Source organism: Bidens hawaiensis, unplaced genomic scaffold (assembly GCF_021521415.1).
Source record: "Bidens hawaiensis isolate Kalapana, Puna unplaced genomic scaffold, B.hawaiensis_p1.1 tig00002414_1, whole genome shotgun sequence".
Taxonomy (NCBI): domain Eukaryota; kingdom Viridiplantae; phylum Streptophyta; class Magnoliopsida; order Asterales; family Asteraceae; genus Bidens; species Bidens hawaiensis.
The window spans coordinates 1076488-1099959 of NW_027491131.1; the positions used below are offsets into that span (position 1 = coordinate 1076488).

At 37.6% G+C, this 23472-nt stretch overlaps 1 protein-coding gene across 1 annotated transcript; it reads right to left on the reverse strand.

The window, feature by feature from the left end:
- Positions 1-13894: 13894 nt before the first annotated feature.
- On the reverse strand, positions 13895-15427 carry LOC143619064 (kirola-like). Its single transcript, XM_077091088.1, has 2 exons — positions 15241-15427; positions 13895-14166 (listed from the first exon to the last, which is right to left on the reverse strand). Exons 1-2 carry the CDS (start codon positions 15425-15427, stop codon positions 13895-13897), a joined length of 459 nt encoding a protein of 152 aa, XP_076947203.1.
- Positions 15428-23472: the final 8045 nt, after the last annotated feature.

A 23472-nucleotide genomic window follows, 5' to 3' on the forward strand; every position in this document is an offset into this window, starting at 1 on the left:
ATTTGAAAAATATTTACAGTTCTAAATTAAAAGATAAACGATAAAATTTACTGAAAGGAAATCATGCCCAACGACTCAACGAGAAACAAAAATCGGGCACGACTGAAAGCTTTTGTAAAGAGATCTACAAAGTTAAAATCAGTATGGACCCGTTTTATGTCGACAAGCTTGCGATCATAACAATCACGAATAAAATGTATCCGGATGTCAATGTGCTTAGTCTTTGAGTGCTGGACCGGGTTTTTGACAATAGCAACGGCCGCCTCATTATCACATTTGATCGTTGATCCATAGAAATTCAAACCGTAATCCAGCAGCTGATGCTGGATCCATATCACTTGAGAGCAGCAGCTGGATGCAGTGATGTACTCGGCTTCGGATATGGATGTAGACACAGTGACTTGTTTCTTGCACTGCCATGAGATCAACCGATCTCCCAGGAATTGACATCCACCAGATGTGGATTTTCTGTCCAAGTTACACCCCCCATAATCACTGTCGGTGCATGAAGTTCCAAGGGAGAATCTTTTGGATACCAAAGACCCAATCGTGGTCTCCCCTTTAAGTATCTGAATATACGCTTGACATCAATCATGTGGGACTTTCTCGGGTCAGACTGATATCTGGCACACTGACAAACAGAGAACATGATGTCTGGTCTGCTTGCAGTGAGATACATCAGGGAACCAATCATTGACCTGTAAAGGTGTTGAACGACTGGTTTTCCCGATGGATCAGGAGCTAGAACAGGTCGTGTTGCGATTGGTGTCACGAATGATGATGAGTCCTTGAAACCAAATTTATGAACAATGTGTTGAACGTACTTTTCTTGGTGAATCAAAGTCCCGTCCTTCTTCTGCTCAACTTTTAAGCCCAGGAAGAAGGTCATCTCCCCTAAGGACTCATCTCAAATCGCTGTTGCATAACCTTAGAGAACTCCTTGCACAGATCCTCATTCGTGGACTCGAAGATGATGTCGTTGACATAAACTTGAACTAAAATCAAATCACTGTTGACTTTCTTGACAAAGAGAGTTTGATCGATGATTCCTCTCTTGTAACCATTTTTCACCAAATGATAAGCCAGTGTGGCGTACCAAGCGCGAGGTGCTTGGTGAAGACCATATAGTGCTTTGTCAAGGCGGTAAACGTGATCAGGATGAATTAGATCCTCAAAACCTGGAGGTTGACTGACATAGATCTCTTCTTTTACTTTCCCGTATAGGAAAGCAGTCTTCACGTCCATTTGATATACTTTGAAGTTCATGTACGAGGCGTATGCCAGAAAGATGCGAATTGCTTCTAGTCTGGCCACTGGTGCATAGACTTCATCGTAATCAAGACCTTCACGTTGCCAAAAACCTTGTACAACAAGCCGGGCTTTGTTTCTGATAATCACCCCCTTGTCATCCTTTTTATTTCGGAACACCCATTTCGTTCCGCTCGGCCTTTTATTTTCTGGTTTCTTAACTAGCCTCCAAACATTTAGCTTTTGAAATTGTAACAGATCTTCTTGCATAGCCTCTACCCAGGAGTTGTCTTTTAATGCGACTTTGTAGTCCTTGGGTTCTACCTGAGAAATGAAACAAGCAAAAAGACATCTGTTAATGTTACCGGAAGTGCTGCGTGTTTGGATGCCAGCAGATGGATCTCCGATGATGTTCTCAGTCGGATGTCGACGATGAATTGGCAGCTATGGAATTTGGTTGACATGCTCGACTGGTGTGGCCTCAAGTTGAATGGACATGCTCTCTATGGGATGCATGACAGTGGTCGCAGGGACAGAAACACTTGGCTGAGGATCAGTTCCATCTTCTTGTGGTTCAACCAAATGTTCTGCAGCAATAGGACCTTCCCATAGGTTGTCATAGATTGGAACAGCAACAGTTGGAACAGAAGTTGTGTTGGTGTTATCAGAAGTTTCATGCGGACGGGGTTCCACCTGCCCACATGATGCATCAGTCTCCATTGCAGGACCTTGATTGTCCTCTTCTGAGGGAGGTGTGGGGACAGATTCCACCACACTTGGTTATGCAGGAGGCAGATCTGCTTGATCGACTTGAACATTTTGGTTGTTGTCTGCTGACACGTATGAGTCAGAATCTGAATCAGTCATGTCTTCAACAGCTTGCATTTCAGTGGCGTCGGCAGAGGGCTGCTCATCACCAATCAGGACTTGGTGGTTAGCCATTGGTTGTACATTCAGTATGGGTGCAGCAGCAGCTATGTCAACATGTCCAAGATCTTTCAAAACAGCATGCATCAGGATAGACTGATCATTATCTGGTTGAGCAAGCGGAGAAGCAACAGGTGAAACCATTGGTGCGAATGGTGTCATATACATTCCACGAAACTGCTTGAACAATCCTTCATAATCAAACATCCAATCCGAACCATTGTGTGCATCAGTAGGGTTTAACTCTTGCCAATCAATGTTGAAGGATTCCAAGATTACTCTTGATTTCTTTTTGTACACACGATAAGCACTCTTGTCAGCAGAATAACCAACAAAGTAGCACTCATCCGCCTTTTCAGCAAACTTGGAAGTCGTTCCAACATTCGTTGGGTGAATGGTACAGGGACATCCAAATGTTCTGAAGAAGTTTACCCTTGGCTTCGATCCATATAAGACTTCATAAGGAGTCTTGTTCAGTCTTTTGTTCAGCAGCACACGATTTTGGGTAAAGCAGGCGGCGTTGATGGCTTCTCCCCAGAAAATCAATGGTAGTTTTGAATATGAGAGCATTGTTCTAGCGGCTTCCACCAAAGTACGGTTTCTTCTCTCAGCCACCCCATTTTGTTCGGGGGTGTAAGGTGCGCTGAGTTGATGAACAATTCCCTTGTTTTGACAGAATTATTCACCACCTTGTTGCAAAATTCTGTGCCGTTGTCACTTCTTATACATTTCACCTTCTTATCAGTTTGATTCTCAACCAACACAATAAACCTGAGTAGAAAATGTGACGTCTCGTCCTTGTGCCCTAACAAAAATGTCCAACTGAAACGCGACAAGTCATCAGTAATAACCAGACAATAGGCTTTTCGACTTATTGCCATTGGTTGAATTGGACCAAAAAGATCCATGTGCAACAACTGAAGAGTGGAATTTATGGAATTGACAAGCTTGGGCCTATGAGGGAGTTTGTGCTCTTTGCACTTAGAACAAGATAAACATTTTTCAGCACAGTGAAAGGATTTTACTGGCAAACCCCTGACAAGGTCACCTTTAACCAACTTGTTCAAGTTCTTATAGTTGACGTGACCCAACCGTCGATGCCATAACGATGAGTCGTTCTCCGAGGCCTTGGACATCAAGCAAGAAGCAGACCGCATGGAATAATTGCTTCTCATGTCCAGAATGTAGGCATCGTTGTGCCTTGGAGTACGCATCATAATCCAATCTTCAGGGACTTTAAAACCTGGTTTCAGAATGAGACATTCATTTTCAGTAAATAGGGTTGAAAATTTCTTATCACATATCTGAGAGACGCTTAGCAGGTTATGGTTGAGCTGTTCCACCAGATTGACTTCATCAAATGTCAATGTGCCATTCGAGACCTTCCCTTGTTTCGTTATCTCTCCTCCAATATCACCGGCAAAGGAAACGTGACCATCATTGAAAGGTTTGATATTGAACAACAGCGATTCGTCTCCTGTCATGTGTCGGGTGCAGCCACTGTCCAAGTACCAAATGCTGTTGACAGGCCGTCCAGGCTGACCCTACACACGAAAAACCAGTCAGTGGAGGGTTTCCCGAGACACTCTTGTCTCAGGAAGGTTAAACACAAAATCACCAAGTTTAATTTTATGATTTCTGAAAATGTAATCCTTTGGTGAATCAGAATCTGAAGAACAATCCCTCGAGGAACTTGAATTATGATTTCCTTGGTTTTTGAAAAGTTTTCTGGATTGCCTTCGTTTTGGTTTAGGCTTAACCACAAAATCTTCTTGATCAGCCTTTGAGAAAACCTTTGAAGGGCTCTTGTGCTTTTCAGCTTTAGAACCCTTAGCTAACCGCCTTCTTTCTCTTTGGGTTAGCCAAAATGGTTTCTTGGGTTTTTCAGTTCTCCTAAATCTTAAATTTGTCTCACTAGCTGAAAAGTAAGTTTGGTGAGACATTTTCTTGGTATGAGCATTATACCTAGGAAATGTCTGACCAAACTTACTGTTGACGTCTCTTTGTTGTTTGTGCCAGTTCTTGCAATGTCTTGCAAGATGAGACGGATTTCCACAAATGAAGCAACATTTTCTTTGGTTCCATTTATAGGCATCTTGCTCGCTGAGATATGAGGGATGAGGTGATGTTGTTTGGTTAACATGTTGGTGACCTCTATCTAACTTATAATTGAAAGCATTTGAATTATGAGATGCAAAAAGATTTGATTACCTAGGTTTCTGTCGAGAGTAATAAAAGGTACTATCACACTGATCATAAAATTGAGAACTATTGTCATAATTTGTATTTTGAGAAAATGAAGTTTTCTTGGGTGGCACATATTTACATGAAGTGCTCGGTCTTTCATTTTCAAAGCTAACTTTCTCTTTTGTTAAGTTCTCAATTTTATTATCAATTGATGAGCAACTTTGATCAGTCTGTTCATTAACCTTGACTTTGACAGTTTCTTCAAATATAGTTTCACACTCTGAATCAGAAGAGGAACATTCACTTTCATTGCAAACATTTACACAACTATCATCACTTGATGATTCACAAAATACACCATTTGATCTAGACATTAAACTTCCTATCAATGATTCACACACTTTGTTACAAAGAGGATTGTTAATAGTTTTTGTTAGACCCACACATGATTCAAAACGTGATTCTAACTCTCCCTTTGATTTACAATCCTGGTTGACCATTCCACCATTTACATCACCTGCTACACAAGATATGTTGACGTTAGAATTATTAGATGACGAAATTTGAGCTGTTGATGGAGAGATGGCTGAAACGAATTTCACTGGTTTTGGTATTTTACCAATACCATATGCCATTTCTTCATCAGGAGAAGTATTATAGCTATAATGGGGTAGGCAAGTGTAATTATCATTCAATGGTGGCGGCACCGCCGAGTAATCGCATCCTAGTCCCTTTTTAACTTTAGTACTTCTCTGAGCTTTGATAAGATCATCTAATTGTTCAGATAATGCCTCAAATCTTTCAACTTGTTTTTATTTTTCCTGTTTATCAGAAAGATCAAGTTTCAACTTTTCAATTTCATCTTTTAATTTCTTTACAACGTCTTTGTAATAGATGACATTGTGCTCTCCTTGAAAGATTTTAAGTTTAAGATTTGCAACATCATCGTGATGTGTTTTAATCTTTTCAACATATATCTAGTTAGCCTTTACATATTCAGCATTTAGTTGACGAAGTTTTGCGTTTTCTTTCAAAACTTCGTCCTGAAGATATCTATAATATGTAACTTTATTTACGCAAGCTTCAGTGCATAGATTTCTTTTTACCTTGTCTGATGGTGATGCATCAGAACTTGCAGCAGCCGATGAGGAAGCTTTATTGTCTGTGATAGCCATACCTGCCATGTTAAGTGGATTCTGCAGCTCTTGGAATTGATCATCCCAATCCACACTAACTTGAACCTTCGATTGGGAGACAAGGGCTTTTGAGTTTGATCTTGAGTTGCCCTTGTGTGGATGACCTCCAAATCTTTGTGATGAGTTGCTTGGTTTCTGCATCTCATGCCTTTTTCCTGCAGCCTTGCCATTCTCCTCTTCTATCACCTCAGTCACACGAATATCATTGGCAGGTTTTGAAGGATTCGTGCATTCTCGGGAAAAGTGACCTATCTCACCACAGTTGTAGCAACGCAGCTTTGACTTGTCAAACCCGATCCTTTTCCTGTCTGAATCATTAAAGCTATCCTTCCCGTACGTTTTCATGAAGTTAGTAGCCCTTTGCACCGCCATTGCCATCTGATATTTGATATCCATCTTCTCAAGATCTTTCTGATTGACATCCCTCAAGTCTCCAGCTTCAAACTGAGGTGGCAATAGATTTCCTTTCATCAACTCTTCATGGCTTGAAAGAAAAGCATGAACTATTGCGATGTTGGTGTCATTTAGCATAGGTAATGCTTCACAGAAACTTGAAGGCTTGCTTGGTTGAGGTTTTGAAGATGATGAAATCCCTTGAGCTTTCAGGGCTTGGGCAACTGCACTGTCGACCGCCTTTTGGAACGAGCTTGTATTTAAAGAATCTGATTGATTTGTTGTTGAGATGAATGCTGTTGGTTGTGAAGGAACACATGAGGAGTACTTGGGAGTGGTCACGGTATACACGTTCGGTTGAGCTTTGCTTATAAAAGCAGTTTGCATCGAGGTGGCAGTACTCACTCCAGCTTGATTCAGTGAACTGAGATGATTGTTCATTCTCATCTGCTCATCCATTTCAAATGACTTGATAGTGGATATCAAGTCAGTGTTTGTCATCATGTTTAGATTGGTAGTTCTCTTGATCGTGACAGTATTGGTACTCCAGCTGTATGGCAAAGAGTTCATCAACTTGTGGTTAACCTCGGCATTTGCAATGTTGACATTTGCAGACCTAATTCTTACCATCAACTTCTCAAATCTTTTTACCAACTCCAAAACAGCTTCTCCTTGACGATGATTAAACATGTTGAACTCTTCTTTTAACAGGGCCTTTTTGTTTTCTCTGATTTCGGCATTGCTCTCAACCTTTTCAACAAGTGCTTCCCACAGACCTTTGGCACTTGTGTATTCACGAAGAGTTTCAGAGATTTCGTTTGAAAGACAAATGGTCAGTATGAGATAGGCCTTCTTATCTTGAGCTAACAGGTCCCGGTCTGCTTGATCATAATTTTCTGGAGCCTTAAGTTGTTCCCCAACATCAGTGCGAGTTACTGGAACATGAGGACCTTGTTCAAAGCATCTCAACAAGTCAGTTTCAGTTAAAGAGATATAATTCATAAATCTCCATTTGAAATCTGCAAAGTTATCGTCTAAGGTCATATATTTTGGAGGCTTTGTGGGGGTTCCTACTTGGTTTTCCAACAGCAAATAACCCTTCAATAGTTCTGAATCAGTGCTAGCCATGGTCTAAGTAGTTACAAGCCTTCAACAAAGCTTAATCTTCAAAACAGTCACCTTTTTCGCACAAAAGAGCTTCAAGCGAAGCGAAACAGCTTGTGTGAAGCGAAAGAATCCAATCGAAAGAATCCAAGCGAAGCGAAAGGATTCTAAGCGAAGCGAAAGAATCCAAAGCGAAGCGAAAGGATTTTATCTTTCTGAAAGCAAATCTTCCTTGTGATCCGTTTTCACCTAATCTTATCCGTACTAGGTCAAAGGTTATTGCACAAAATTTTGAACCCGTAACCCAATCTCTAGCACAAATCTTTTTGTATATATATATATATTAATTTTTTTTGTTTTTGTTGTTTTTGAAGTTTTTCTTGTCAAGAACACTTAACACTTATTTTCTTCTTTTCAAGATCAAAATCCAAGGTTGTGATCCAAAAACCCTCAACTAGTGAGCCGAAGCTCTGATACCAATTGTAGGACCCTATTTGGGTGGATCTAACATCTTTGGATCAACCTAACTTAGTGCTAGCGGAAATCACACTAAGCAACCAAGAGGTCTCGGATCTTGAATTTATTTTCGGTTAAAGAAAGGTGATTAATAGAGTGAGAGAGAGAGAGCCGAGAGATGAGTAGAGAGAAAGAGATAGAATTGCCAAAAAATCTTAGTTTCTCATGGCATGCACCCTATTTATAAGGAGGCATGCATGAGAAGCATATTTTATATACACTAAGGCCCAATGGGCTTCTTTACAATGAACTGTGGCCCAACTACGTACAAAATGACCTATCAGCCCAAATACATAACCGAATCAATACAAAAGACTAAATATACAAAACGGGGCCTAACACGAAGGAAACCTAGAAAAAACCTTCCTGAATCCTGACCATCCCACCAATGTCATCACTTGGTGATGACGATAAGATATTGCCTAAACAAAAAAAATCAATAATACCAGCCAACTTTTTGCATTAATGAAAATTCATGCATGCTTATACCAACAAAAGTAGCAATTATGCACTGGTAATAATTAAAATTCCAAATGCATGAAAGTATGAAACACACAACATTAATTCAAGAAGAAACAAGTACCATGAGTGTACTCCCAAGAGAACACAGATCCAACAGCCCCTTTTTCGCCCTCATGGAACTCACAGTTATGAACCTTGTCAGGGGTTACTTCAACCAACTTATGAGGTTGAGCCTCAAGAAGTCATGAAAGACATCAGTGGTCTTACTAATTTCTACGTAACTTTCCTGATAGAGCCATCTCTCGAATACTCTCACAAGGTAAAACGATTCCTTACAAAGATAGTTGGTGAAAATATATGCAGACACTATTGGCTTTATATAGAAAAACTGGCTGACACACACACATAATTATATATACTATCCTGGCCTTTACTATGTTCCATTCCTGCATGTTATGGAAACATTATGCCATTTAAGTCTTCTGTTCCAGTCATTAATACCTTCCGAGGGTCCAACTCCCAACTGCATAAGTGCATATGGTTTTATCATCTTGGTATTTACATCTTTCCCTTCGATCTTAAACTTATCAAACTTTCCATAACTGAAGTAAACTACATTAATTACTTTAACTTTGTATAACTAAAGTAAATATCATTATACTGTAATTTTTTTTGAATGACTAATTTGGATCGCTCACGGACCACTGGAGTATCATCCTGCCACTAGTGGTACCACGCAATCATATCCACCACCAAGCCACCAATTCAGAAGGAAACTCAATATTTGAGAAAAACCCCCTCTTATGAGATTCGAACCCAGGACTTGACTTTTTGGTCACTAAGTCTTATCCCACCACCAAGATATCATTATAGTGTAATTACTTAGTTATAAGAAAAATATTAGTTGGGGGCATAGGTTTTTTTTTCCAAAAAAGCTAAATATTACATTCTAGAGGAATTGAAGCCTTGACCTCCTATTTTACCCCCCCCCCCCCCCCCCAAACCACCCCACCAAAATGGTAATGGCAATTGGTGACATAGATGATATTTTATATTCGGATTGGTTATATATGATATTGTTAAAGTTTCTGTATATATGAAATTTGTGGTTTCAAATGCTAAGTATGAATTTGAGAGAGTTATGATGAACCAGAAGAACTCTCATATGATGAAGAAACGATTATTAGGGTTTGGGTCCTTACATTAGAAATTTAATTATTATTCCTTGCACCCTGCCCTGGGGCTGCTGCCTCTTGTACCCTGCTACCAGGGCACTGCCCTCCGACTCAGCCAAGTCGTTGCCCCATTGGAACCCTCATTGATTAGCCTCTAAGTATCAATAGGATTGTAAATTATAATAAGATCATATAAATGTACACCTTGCACCAGGCTTATTTCAATTCATATTATAATTAACTTGATCAACAGGTTAGTCCCCAATTACAGTAAAATAAATAACAAAATTTAGAAAGTTTCTTATATGAGGTGACATCTCTTTATGTTATCTTCAATGATCGATTACTCAAATGGTTGAGTGAGGCATCAAAAACCCTCAATTTAAAAGGGTTGGATAATGAGGTTTCTCATCCATGGCAGGTTTTCTTATGATGATGAAATGTAGATGATCGGGAGTCAGTGCCGTCAAACATCAAAACGGCTACAAAAAAAAATTCGCTTTACATTATCACTATCTTGAAAGTTGTGTCCAAATGATCGATGAGAATTTAAAACCTAGTAGGTGGTGTCTCAATAGTTATTTATGGCCATGTTTCTAGTCTTAAATGAGGAGTTAAATCGCTATGCATCATAAAAGAAAACGATGAAAATGGTGAATACTATGAAAAGTTATGGGTAATTAACCCCTATTTCATGAAATCTCCAGCACTACATATCATTCAATCAATCATGCCCAGTAAAATCCCACCGACAAAAAAGCTATAAGTAGGGTCTGGGGAGGGTGGGATGTAGGCACACCGTACCTCTATCCAAAGGAATAGAGAGGTGGCTTCCAGAGAGACCCTCGGCTCTAAGTACATGTGAATGAAGCAAAATAAAGGAAATCAAAGTTTAACAGTTATATAAAAACTACTACTAATTATAATAATATTAATAATAAGATCACAGTTTAACAGCTATATAAAAGCTAATAATAATTATAATAATAATATATGTAAGGGAAATACCATTATGGTATGTGACCTAAATAAGTTAAGTCTAAGCCCTAAGGTATTCAATTCTCTCTAAAAATCCTTAACTTTAATTCTACTTCTCCATGAATTTCTATCCTCAACCATGTCCTCGGAGAGGTTTAGGTCTATCAAATCATGCCTAATCCTCTCATCCCAAGTCAATTTCGGTCGTCCTCTACCCCTCCTCCCCTCTATAGTAATGTTTTCTATGGATCTAACAGGATTCGTCGTCTGTCTTCTCTTTACATGTCCAAACCATCTCAATCTCCACTCTCTTATCTTGTCTGCTATGTTCGCCACCCCTAATCTCTCGCGAAACACACCGTTTCTTATTCGGTCTAGCCTTGTGTGCCCACACATCCAACGTAGCATTCTCATTTCTGCTACCTCCATCTTCCGCACTTGTGCCTTCTTGATGGCCCAACAATCTGTTCCATATAGCATTGCAGGTCTAACTGCCACCCTATAGAATTTTCCCTTTAGTTTAGTCGGGAAACTCTTGTCGCACAATATACCTGTGGCTGTTTTCCATCTACACCATCCTACCTGAACTCGGTGGGTCACATCACTGTCTAATTCCCCATCGCTCTGTACAAATGATCCTAAATACTTGAACTTCGTTACCTGCGGGACCACCTGCCCTTCAATTGTGATCTGTGCGTCTTCATTGTCGTTTATCCCACCAAAATCACAGTGGAGGTACTCCGTCTTAGATCGGCTAATCTTTAAACCTTTTGTCTCTAAGGTTGTTCGCCACTCCTCAAGCCTCATGTTTAGATCTTGTTTTTTCTCAGCAAGTAACACAATATCGTCTGCGAACATCATGCACCACGGGAGAGTCCCCTGAATCGACTTTGACAATTCATCCAAGACTACTGCAAAAAGAAACGGGCTCAACGCTGACCCCTGGTGAAGACCTACCTCTACAGGAAAGAAATCAGTATCCCCCACTGGCGCACGGACACTTGTTTCACTCCTGGTATACATATCCATAATTATCTCTATGTATTTCCAGGGCACTCTTCTACCCTCCAAGCACTCCCAGAGCACCTGTCGTGGCACACTGTCGTAGGCCTTTTCTAGGTTAATAAACACCATATGTAGATCACGCTTCTTCTCCCTATACTTTTCCATTAATCTTCTTATAAGGTGTATTGCCTCTGTGGTGGAACGCCCCGGCATGAAGCCAAATTGGTTGACTGTAAACTGAGTTTCTCGTCTAAGTCTAACCTCAATCACTCTTTCCCATAGCTTCATAGTATGACTTAGTAGTTTGATTCCTCGGTAGTTACCACAACATTGGGCGTCTCCTTTGTTCTTATAGATAGGAACTACAACGCTGCTCCTCCACTGGTCTGGCATCTTACCTGATTTGAGAATACTATTGAACAGCACTACCATATGATCTATTGATATTTTAACAGCAAATTAGATTCATGAAACAGAACTCGATGAGTGAGCAGCGCAAAACAAAGTATAAGACATAATTATATAAGTTGTATTTTCATATGATTAGACCACCTATGATAATTGAGCATAATTATTTAAGTTGTATTTTCATATAGTAATCTTCTTTATGAATTTGCTTAAGTATTAAGGCTACCAATGATAATTGAGCAAAAACACCGCAAAAAATGAACAAAACACCAAAAGTTAGTTGGGCACGGTCGTGCTTACCATATGTACGTCCGTGCCACTCTGGCCTGGCCTAAGCACACACTATTCCCTCATGATTCACAGAAAAATCTACAAAGGCCGACAGGATTCACTGACCCATGTTGTCTCTTACCAAAACACACTATATATCGTGCCAACTTCCGTTGACCCTTGACCTTGTGTAATTTGGGCACGCTCATGCATGACCAAGACGGACAAAATGCCGAGAACTGTACACATACTCGAGAGAACACCAGTAGTGTCACGGTCGTGCTCCCTTGTTTGCACGAGCTTATATATAAATTAGGGATCATTCCTCATCAAGATTATCAGCTCTAAGATCATTCTTCAATATTTTGTTGCGCTTCAACTGTTCGAGAAAGTCATCTTCCATCACCAAGATTAAGAAGTACTCTACTCACTTTTCACTTGGTTTAGTTTCATAGTTATGTTTATTCCAAGTGTCAATGTCATTTCTATGGCCTTTAGAAGCTGATCTTCTTGATTGACTTTGATGATCAAGATTAACTTAAATGAATTAATGTTATTATTTAGCAAAATGGCGCGTTTATGCATTTTCAATTATTAAGCCATGATTATTGTTTATGAATACGAGCGTTTGATCCTTGTTAACTAAGCTTTAAACCAACGTGTGTTTATAGTTCGGTGTCCATGGCAAAATAAACATTTTCAGGTTTGCACGATTTCTATACAAAACTCAAGTATCTCATAGGAATAATTGATAGATTTTTGAATCTTCAAGTCAATTGGTTTTTAGCACTATTTCAAAAGGGCATTTGTAAGTTTGAAGAAAGCCTTATGTTTGAGAAAGAGCAAGGAAATTTGTCAAGCGACCGGCTTCATTTTAAGTTCAAACCTATCGTTGAAGCAATCGAAGAAGCACAAGCATCAACTGTTTTAGGGGATGATGTTAATTTATATTTAAATTAGCATTAGGTTATTGTATAAGATTATTATTATTATTATTATTATTATTATTATTATTATTATTATTTGTATGTAATTATAGATAATAGCAAACTGATAATTAGTTGCTATCCAGCAGGTGCCGTACGGGGTCCAGTTTTAGAATGAATTGGTCGGGATGGATGCCATACAAATGTAAGATTATGGCATGGCGAGCGGAACTTAACAGGCTTCCAACTAGAGTAGAGCTGATCAGACGCGGGATTATCGTAGAGGTCTCCTGTCCGTTTTGTACAGTTGACCTGGAGACGTATTCTCACATTTTCACGGGCTGTATATTCTCTGCGGAAGTGTGGTCAAGAATAGAAAATTGGTGTAAATTGGCGCCTATATTCGCTTTTGAGGTAGATATTTACTAACGTTGGCGGAGCATTTGGGGAAGACAAAACATGAGATCCAGACAATTCACGACATCGTTGTTACCACTATGTTGTGTCTTTGGATGAAAGGAATGCAAGAATTTTCAATCGGAAAGCACGGAGAGCAATTGAAGTGGTGGAAACGATTAAGTCATGTTCAATCGGAAAGCCGGCATAGATGCATATTTAAACATTTAGAGTGGAATGATTGGGGTAAATATCCGTTTGGCATTATGTAACTTTGGTGAGTGAAGTTTATCTTACAAAAATAGGTGATGTTATTAATGGGTCATCATCTTACTGTTTAATGGTTATGTATTTCCCTCGTTAATAACTGCTGCCAACATCTAGCAATTATATGTACTTCCTGTAATGAACACGTTACTAGGTTTATTCCATTCGCATATTGACAGGGATTAATCCCAACACATGAAAAGTTTACAAATAGTGCCAAATTTGAACGTATTTACCTCCAGCAATCATAAATTCATGCATATAATATCAAAAGGAATTTAACAAGAAGCCATTTGTTGATACAACATACACTCACACAATAAGGCATACTTGATACCTCTAAACTTATTACTCAAGTTGCCATCCTTAATTTATTCTTTCACACACAAATTAAGCAAAACATTCATCCACTTATGTTTGATTAGCGTTTGCAGAACTACTTAGTGATGTGATGAGCATCCAGATCCTTAGTAAGATTGCATATATAATCCATCAAAGAAATTGGATATGGTACACTTGTATCAGGCCTCTCAAACTCAAAGGTCCATGCAGCCACCTGCTTATCACCCTTTGGTTCGACATGAAAAATGATCGTGAACCGCTTGTAGAGCTCATCGACTAGCTCTCCACCGACTACCTTGAACACAATCATGTGGTTTTTCTCGTTCACTGATTCAATTATATTTTTTGCCACTTTCTTCTTTCCCTCTGTAAAATTCAAATCATGATTCTCATTCAAATGTAAACGTGATTACAAATTAGTATTTATAGATAAGGAAACATATACGGAAACATATAAGCATATATGCTAGTTATCATATACGCTAAACATATACGGAAACATATAAACATATACGCTAGTTATCAACACCCTCTTTGTTCATGCAGAAATGCAAGAAAATGTCATCAAGTAGGTTATAGTTAAGACATAATAATAATAATAATAATAATAATAATAATAATAATAATAATAATAATAATAATACAGTTTTCTAAATAGTGGCAACTCTATAATACAGTTCAGACCGGACGTTGAGCTGGATGATGTTATAATTAATTTAAAAATATTCAATATTAGATAGTCTAAAAATATTAAAGGTCGAATTTATTAATTGTAGAAGATGAATCTAATTTTGGTTTTAAGTTTATAGAGTTTTGGTTTATGCTTATAGAGAAAGATATTTATATATGTTAAATCAAGAAATCTAACACAATTACCATTTAAGTAGAGTTGGAAAACATCTTCGGTTTTAAACATGAGGTCTTGGGTTTGAGATTGTATTACACAATAATTTATTTTTTAAAATTTTACCAAGCGACTATTGTTAGTTGGTTTGGCTATTGAAAACGGGTCGTGGGACAGTAAAATTAGAAATCAGGTCCATGTAATGCAATAGTTTATTTATTATTTAAAATATTAGATGATAATTAGGATTTAATAGGAAATAACTAACATAGCATCTACTTGATATCATATGTGGAGGACATAGTTGAATGTCACGTGGACAACAAGTCTTCTTTAGATTGTATAATTAGGTTCATTTAATAAAACACTATACCAGTTTTCATTCTGTGTTTATTATCTTTTTATGAATGTAATTTTTAAACAACTTAGTTTTGCTATATATCTAAAGAGGCTAGCGGCACAACTTGTGGTTATTTTGCCTTCAATTTCAATGTAAACACTATCGTTTATCATTAAAAGAAAAAAATTATTCTCAGAACAGAAAAAATGTATGAAATACACAAGCTGGATTCGAGAAGACAGAAGTCAGGACGTACCATGAGTATACTGCCAAGAGATGATAGATCCAACGGCCCCTCTCTCACCCTCAAGCAGCTCACAATCATGAACCCTGTCAGGGGTTATTGCAATCATCTTGCGTGGGTCATGCCTAAAGAACTCATGAAAGACATCACTGTCTTTACTGACGTCTACATAACCGATTAACTTTCCTGATAAAGCCATCTTTTCTTGATAGTATATCAAACACTGTTGGGCTTATATAGAAATACTGGCTGCCCCACACAATATATTTTTATCTTTAGTATTGTGTGAGATCCCATATCTGCCTTCACTATGTTTTATTCCTGCATGTGATGGGAACATTATGCCATTTAAGTCTTCTTTCCAGCCATTAATACTCTCCAAGGATCCAACCTCCACCAGAATGCTTATCATTTAACATGTATAAGTTAATATTCCTAGTGACCTTATTATTTATTATTTTTTTAAGTAATCATTTTCATTGCTAAACTCAAAAAATTACAATAAAGTGGTAGATAAGCGGGTAACGAAATGCGCCGCAACCCTTTTTTGAATAGTTTTAAGTTCAATTTGCCTCAAAATAACAGATTTAGTGTCATCTTCAATTATTGTAAACAGTCATCAAAGAAATATAGGACCCAGAAGAGCACGATTCAAACAGTTAATCAAGAACATAACAAGAACAATACAAAGATAGGATAAAACCATAAAAACGAATCGTACTTGATCTAACAAGACACCTCTGTAATGTTTACGTCGGCATCTGTATATACACAAACTCAATCAACACAATATTTGGGATAGACACGGATTATATTAGGAGATAACTGTAATGCAGTTATGTATGACCGTTAATCACATGTATATAGTTTAAGTGTTTCGCTATAACCCCTTAACTATTTTACATTATAGAAGACACTAAAACGAACTATTAACTAATTACGTAAACGTCAACTCATTACTTTCATCCAAACTTGTATTGCACAATTAAGACCAACAAGATTTTGCGTATACTAAGAGTTTAGACAATAACTAACTAAAATGATAAAGATAACTTGAGTTTTTTGCAGAAGATAAATTTATCATTTTAGTTAGTTATTTTCTAAACTCTTAGTATAGGCAAAATCGTGTTGTTTTGATAAATTGTAGGAAGCCTATGGAAGATTCATGCTTGCTCGGTATGGGAAGGACGTCACTCAACATCCTGAGGATGATGATGATTTCTAGGGAGGAAGGAGCGGGCATATATTCGGGATATGATCTACGAAATTCCGATTTGTTGTGACCGGGACACCATCTTCAGCATCTGCCCGTCCCATATATGTTGACTACAAGTAGTCGGAGGAAGTTGTAAACTTATTAATTAAATGCAATTTGTATTTATATATTTTTAATGTTATTATTGTTGCAATTTGTCTCAAACCTCAAAAAGTGCTTAGCCGAGGATAATCTTCACATACCCCTCGACGAAGTGCGTATCGACAAAACAATGCACATGGTTGAAAGACCTGTAGGTCCCGAAACCAGATCCGACAACGAATGGCTTTGTTCTTGATAAACGCTCGAGACGGGTGCGATGAAACAAACGACCGAACATAAATAATATAACGAGAAAATAAAGGAACGATCTCGTAATTGGTACGAAAGATTCATAATATTAAAACAAACCGATCCCACCCAAGGTGAGCTCCCCTTGGGTGGTTGTTTACACTATAAAAACACACACATAGATGACAAACAAAGTCCTATTTAAAGCTAAACTAAAAACATTCTAGAAGCATTCTTCCCGTTAAAGCTAAACGCGTGCACGAAGTTCTCGTCTCGTGTCCGGAATTCTCGCCGACATTAATATTATCTTGACCGTGAATAAATAATGGGCTTCGTAATTTGATATCGCAAGTCACAAATATTGGCCTTACAATCACCCCCTTGACTTGTGATATCAAAACTTTGTCTCACCGTGTCTCGCATCTTCACAAGTCACCCGATAAATCGAAGCCTCTTCGTTTCAATTCACCCCCTCAAGGTATGACCCACCTATATTTAATGTTGAAGTAGTTCTCGCTTGTATATAGGCATGAGATGAGCTTGAATTTCTACAAATCAATCTCGAATTACCGGCTTCATCGATCAAATGAACAAAAGTTATTATTTTGTTCGAAGGTCACCTTTCGGATCCAACTTCTCGAACGCCTTAGAAATAACAAATTTTGAACACGGTTAAACAATACAAAACCTGAAGAAATTTGACTTTCTTCAATTTGGTTAAACCGCAAACAATTATTTCTCGGCCCGAAAACATCTTGCAAAAATGTGGCAAAAAAAAATATTAATCTCAGCAGCCCAAATAAGAAAGAAGTGGACTGGCCTGTTTCTTGATCAATTTGGGCAGCCCAAGTTGAGTGATTAACTTCTGGCCCATATCACACACATAAGCCCAAGTGTTCTCAGCCCAATTACCGAATAGGGCACAAAACAGGTATAGATAGAGCACTTAGTTCCGGCCCTCATCTGCCATCTGAGGAAGTCGGTCGCCGGAAAATCCGCCGGAGCTCCGGTACCTACCAGAAACCCTATTACCGGCCACCAAAGCCTCCATCTATCTCACCTCCTCCGCCGTAACTATCTCCACCGCCGGCCACATCCAACATCATATCTCCAACATCATCATCAAACAATCCCAGCCGGCATCCTCACCAACCGGCGCCGTAAAAACGATTTCCTGCCTCCGGCCACCCCATCCACGGCCACCTAGCACCGCCGCCCTCCTTTCTTCTTTATTTCTTACGCCGTTCACTACCGCCATCATCCTCCACCATAAGTACCGGTCACCGGCAAACAGCCGCCGGCATACCAGGCTCCGGCACCACCACCACCAGATCAGTGGTGGTCATTCCACCCATATTCACCATTAAACGCTGCCAACATCTACCACCCACCACGAGCCGCCGCTGCCATAGCATAGTTTTTGGCCCACACGTCACCGAAATACCGACCTCCTTGAACAAGCCGAGATAACCGACACTCATGTCAGAGTTTGATTTTTTACATCTTCAATCTCTGGAATCGTCACCGGAGAAAAACCTAGGCTCGTCGGACTTTCGGCGCATGGCGGAACGGTCCCGAAACACCGGATCTACAAAGACGAACTTCAAACACCTTTATTTTCCCAAATCTTCAAACTTTATTTCCAAACATCAAACTTTATTTCCAAATCTTCAAGAAATTTAACGTCTCAGTTCGGGTAATAGCGGAAATAGAACCCGAATATCAAGAACAAAGTTGAATCATAAGATTCGACCCGTTCTGATACCAATTGTAGGTCCCGAAACCAGATACGACAACGAACGGCTTTATTCTTGATAAACGCTCGAGACGGGTGCGATGAAACAAACGACCGAACATAAATAATATAACGATAAAATAAAGGAACGATCTCGTAATCGGTACGAAAGATTCATAATATTAAAACAAACCGATCCCACCCAAGATGAGCTCCCCTTGGGTAGTTGTTTACACTATAAAAACACACACATAAATGACAAACAAAGTCCTATTTAAAGCTAAACTAAAAACATTCTAGAAGCATTCTTCCCGTTAAAGCTAAACGCGTGCACGAAGTTCTCGTCTCGTGTCCGGAATTCTCGCCGACATTAATTATTATCTTGACCGTGAATAAATAATGGGTTTCGTAATTTGATATCGCAAGTCACAAATATTGGCCTTACAAGACCCGTTGAAATCATGGATCGTAATGAGTAACAAACAAAGTGAAGCCGCATTTGGTTAGTCTACGTCCGTTGGGAATCACTGCGTGGCACAGAATTTACTTCGAAACACGAAGACGTTATAAAAGAAAAGTACCCGCATCTCTTTGTCGCGGCTACTTCCTAATTTGGGACGAAATTTTCAAAAGTAGGGAATACTATGGCATTCATCATTTTCAGTTCGCATTTATACTCATTTTTGTATTGTAAACCTAACCTATTTTGGCCTTCGGATCATTGGATATTAACAAAACAAAGAATTTTTTATGTTATAATCATGTTTCATACTTGTCGTTTCGTTCTAAAGTCTTTAACGGTGTTTAAAACGATTCTTTTCTGCTCAAAACGACCAAAACGAATTACAGGGACTAAAATTGACAAAAAAGCAAAGTTTAGCCGAGAACCCCACCTCACGTGATGCGTAGGGTTGGCCTCAGCCCGCTTCGCAGCAGCCCACAGTTCAGTTCAACAAAAAAAATCATTTTTTTAAACATTTTTTTGTTTCGTTTAAGCTCGTTTAAGGCCCGAACTCGTGTTCTAACCAATCAATCCGACCAAGACTCAACCCGCAATTATTCTAGAACCCTCAAAGCATGTTTTTATCCCTGATCATACTTTATTTAAATCGAAAATCATTTGAAATAAAAAGAATCAAAGTGCATCGGTTTATCCAACTGATAAGTTTATGCATCATTATCTCAAACCCTAATCCTCCCCTATAAATACCTCTTTATCTCAGCCATTTTTCTCTACTCATTTTCATCTTCTTCTCTCACAGTGTTTGATCTTTCAAGTTGTTCTAGCTAGTTTTGCTTAAGGTAGGCTTTAATAGTCAACGGAACCGAATCTTGCATTTCAATTCTTTTCGGGTATATGTTTTTGATATTTTTAGTTGTTCTAAGTTATTTTATGTTAAGAAAACTATTTTCACCCTTATTTAAGGTTTTTGGGTATTTAAACTCATATTTATGCATTTTCCGACCCGTTTTGCTTGTTTTCGGGAAGTTTGCTCGCTTAACTTTCACATATGAGTTTGGATCTGAAAATTTTACTTTATTTTTTTTCAATGGTTTTGGATATGTGGTAACTGTCCTCGGTTTCATACCGAGTCAAGAACCGAACCAAAACCGAACACTCGGTTAAGCACTTTATTTAACTTTTAAACAAACATATTGTATGGAGCACTTTAGATTTGAATTTTTCTTTATATTTAGTTATTATATGGTTGATATAAAAATATAGAACAAATCTTGTCTTGAACCCAAATTTCGGGTAAAAACCGAGTAAAACCGAACACTCGTTTTAACGAATTAGTTAATGTTCGAACCACCAAAAGTTAAACTTATCTTTTTAGTTATGTTTTATTTTATATTACTCATGTTACTTAAGATTTTGAAAGTGTTGGAACAAATCTTAGCTTAAACCAAGTTTTGGGTGAAAATCGAGTAAAAGTCGAACTGCTCGTCTTAACGAGCTAGTCACCGTTCAAACCACCAAAAATCTTTCCGAACCTTTTTAACTCATGCTGCACTTTGTGTTATTTATATTTCTTTGATTATGGTGTGCCACAACCAAACTTGGGTTTATACTGAGATCGGGCCTACTTACACTCGCTTAAACTCAAGTTTGGGACTTTAATTAATAGAAATCCTCAAACTTGTTTAAGCTACTGATTTTATTGAAGTCAAGCATATATTCAAATGTTTTTGTAAGTTGGATGTGGATTTGTTACTTTATCAAGCCTCAAACTGACTAAACCAAACAAATCTTTAAAAGTCGAATCTTGATGCTTACATTAGCGAGATCGTGCACTCTAGCACTAAGCCAACTCCCATATGTAAAACTTAAAAAAGGTTGAATAAAACTAAGCATCAAAGACCCGGTTTCATATCAAACTCATTCTATGTAATGTTTACTTTATTTAACCGCATTTTGTAAAATACATAGCTTAAACTCCTAAAAACCCAAGCTTTGTTTTAGAGATTTTCATGCCATTATATTTCATCATCAAGACTCAACATTAACTCAAGGTCTTTAATCTAGGACACACACGTTAAACGGTCGGCTCGCTTTCTTTAAGACTATTATTCTAAGTTTTCTTCATTAAGGTCACTATGTCCAAGTGAGTAATTTCATCCCCGTTTCTCTCTTTTATACTTTGGGGGTAGCATGCATACTTAATCAAAAATGATTTAAGACTTGGATTCTCAAATCGTAAACTCTAGTTATGTGTTACTTAGAATAATTGCTTGATTGTGTGCTATATCTCTCAAACCGCAAACTCTAATTATTGAAGTCATTAGAACCCTAGAACCATTGTCGGAATCAATTGGTGGTGCTCAAATGGTGGTGGATGGTTTGTTGTGAGTCATTTGATGGTGTTCGGGTTAAGTTTACCGGCAAAAAATGTGAATTTTCCAGCCAAAATCGTTTCCCGGCGATCTGCAAGTAACAACATTATGATTTTGTTAATCGCTGACAGTTGGAAACAAACACATTAAAGTGGGACTGTCAATATCCAATTCCTTAGTTGGAGCGAGCAGCGACCAAAAGATGATGGTTGAGATCAATAAAAGACATTACACCTTTAAAAAAATTCAAAAATATGTAAAATTTAATATATAATTGGGTTTTGAAGATACGCCAAAACAGTTTAATGTAAGTTAATCTCCTTTTACTATTATATTGAAGTTACATCATTAAAATTTTAAGTTTCTTAAGTGAAATTAAAATAAATGTATTTTATTAGTATAAATAGTATTTTCTATAAATTATACGATTATTTAAAAGATAGAGATGTATGAAATAACATAGAGAGACAAGAAAAAAAATGGGGAGATCCTATGGCAAGAGAAATTTTCAATGTTATCAGCTTATACTATCTTTGCATTGTTTTTGAAATAACCAAAGTATTGATTCTCAAAATAGGAAAGATAGGTCAAAGTACATGCATGAAAATGCATGTTTCAGTGTTAAAATAATCACTTCTAATTCCTTTTGTTTATTTATTTTTCTAATTTCTTTTTATGGTTTTCATTTTGTGACGTATATATAAAGAAAGAAGTAAAAGGTGATTATGTTATAAAAGTAAAGTTGGAGCCGTTGCTTATTTATTGGGATCTTGATGGACCATTTATGTTCTTGCCTCATACTCCTCCATTTATAAAAGGAACCATAATCTCCTTCAAAGAGGCAGAGACACGATCTTCTTCCTCACAAAAATCATTCACTCTATTGAAGCATTCTACTGAGACATTGTCTCCAGAATCATTTGGGTTACCTTTGTTTCTTTTCAATCTTTGATTACTAGAGATCATTATTACTCTAGTTTGTTTGATTGTTATTTGTAAACCCTTTGAATAAATTCTGGTTATACAAGGTTTTCGTCTCTATTTGATTATGCAACTTGTGGAATTTTACATTCCGAATCATAGAAAGTTAAATCAATGGATAATCAATTTAACAAGAGAGCTTTAAATTGAACTTTAAATCAAGTTCTTTTTTCTACTCCTTTAACGAATTATAATCGATCCGATTTGAATGACACGTGAATCATTAATTGTGTAGATGTTTTTATGATTTTATCTATAATATTTTTAACATAAATCACTGTGTAAATTACAGGATTGTAACAAAGTTGAATCTTTTGCCACTAGTTACTAAGTTTGATTATTTGAATTTTGTCGAGAAAGAAAATGAGAACAGGTAATGAACTAATGTGAACTCTTAATTAGTAAAAATAAAAGGTTTATTGGATTTTAGTAATCCCTATTTAATGGTATTGGCCGATAATCCCTATTTATTTTATCGTCACCAGCGGTCCCAAATTTAAAAAAGTTGGCCCCCAATGGTCCCCCGTTAAAAAAGATATAACGTCGTTAAACTTTTTTCTGAATTTCAAGCTAATGTTTTAGGGCTTTTGATCGAAATGAGAATACGAGTCAACTAATGTAAAATTTAGTTCGAAAGCGCTCAAAAATGATGAAACAATGCTTCGATTCGGGTCTTTGAACTTACAATTAACAAAAATCAAGCCGTTTGGATCAACGTTTCAAGCTAAGTTTTAGACCAATCGAATCGTATCCTCCTTCCGATCAAAAACCCTAAAAACATTAGTTTGAAATTCGGATAAAAGCATAACGCCGTTAAGTCCTTTTTAATGGGGGACCATTAGAGGCCAACTTTTTTAAATTTGGGACCTCTGGTGGCTATAAAATAAATAGGGATTATTATCGGCTAACATCATTCAATAGGGATTATTAAAATCCAATAAACCTCATAAAAACATCGTCTAGAACTTAGGTGATATTTAACTTTAAGTATCTTTTTAACAAAATAACAATAACTATTTTATAATAATAATAGAGATTTTCTAACATGTGCCCTAATGGCACATGTAAGAAGCATTTATTAGGTGAATATTCTTGTTGAAACTAAAATTTTATATTAATTACATTTATCTTTTAATAACTACCATAT

Coding starts and splice junctions, on each gene's coding strand:
- LOC143619064 (XM_077091088.1), bottom strand. CDS start 15,427: ATGGCTTTATCAGGAAAGTTAATCGGTTATGTAGACGTCAGTAAAGAC. Junction 14,167..15,240: donor CTCTTGGCAGTATACTCATG/GTACGTCCTGAC, acceptor TGAATTTTACAG/AGGGAAAGAAGAAAGTGGCA.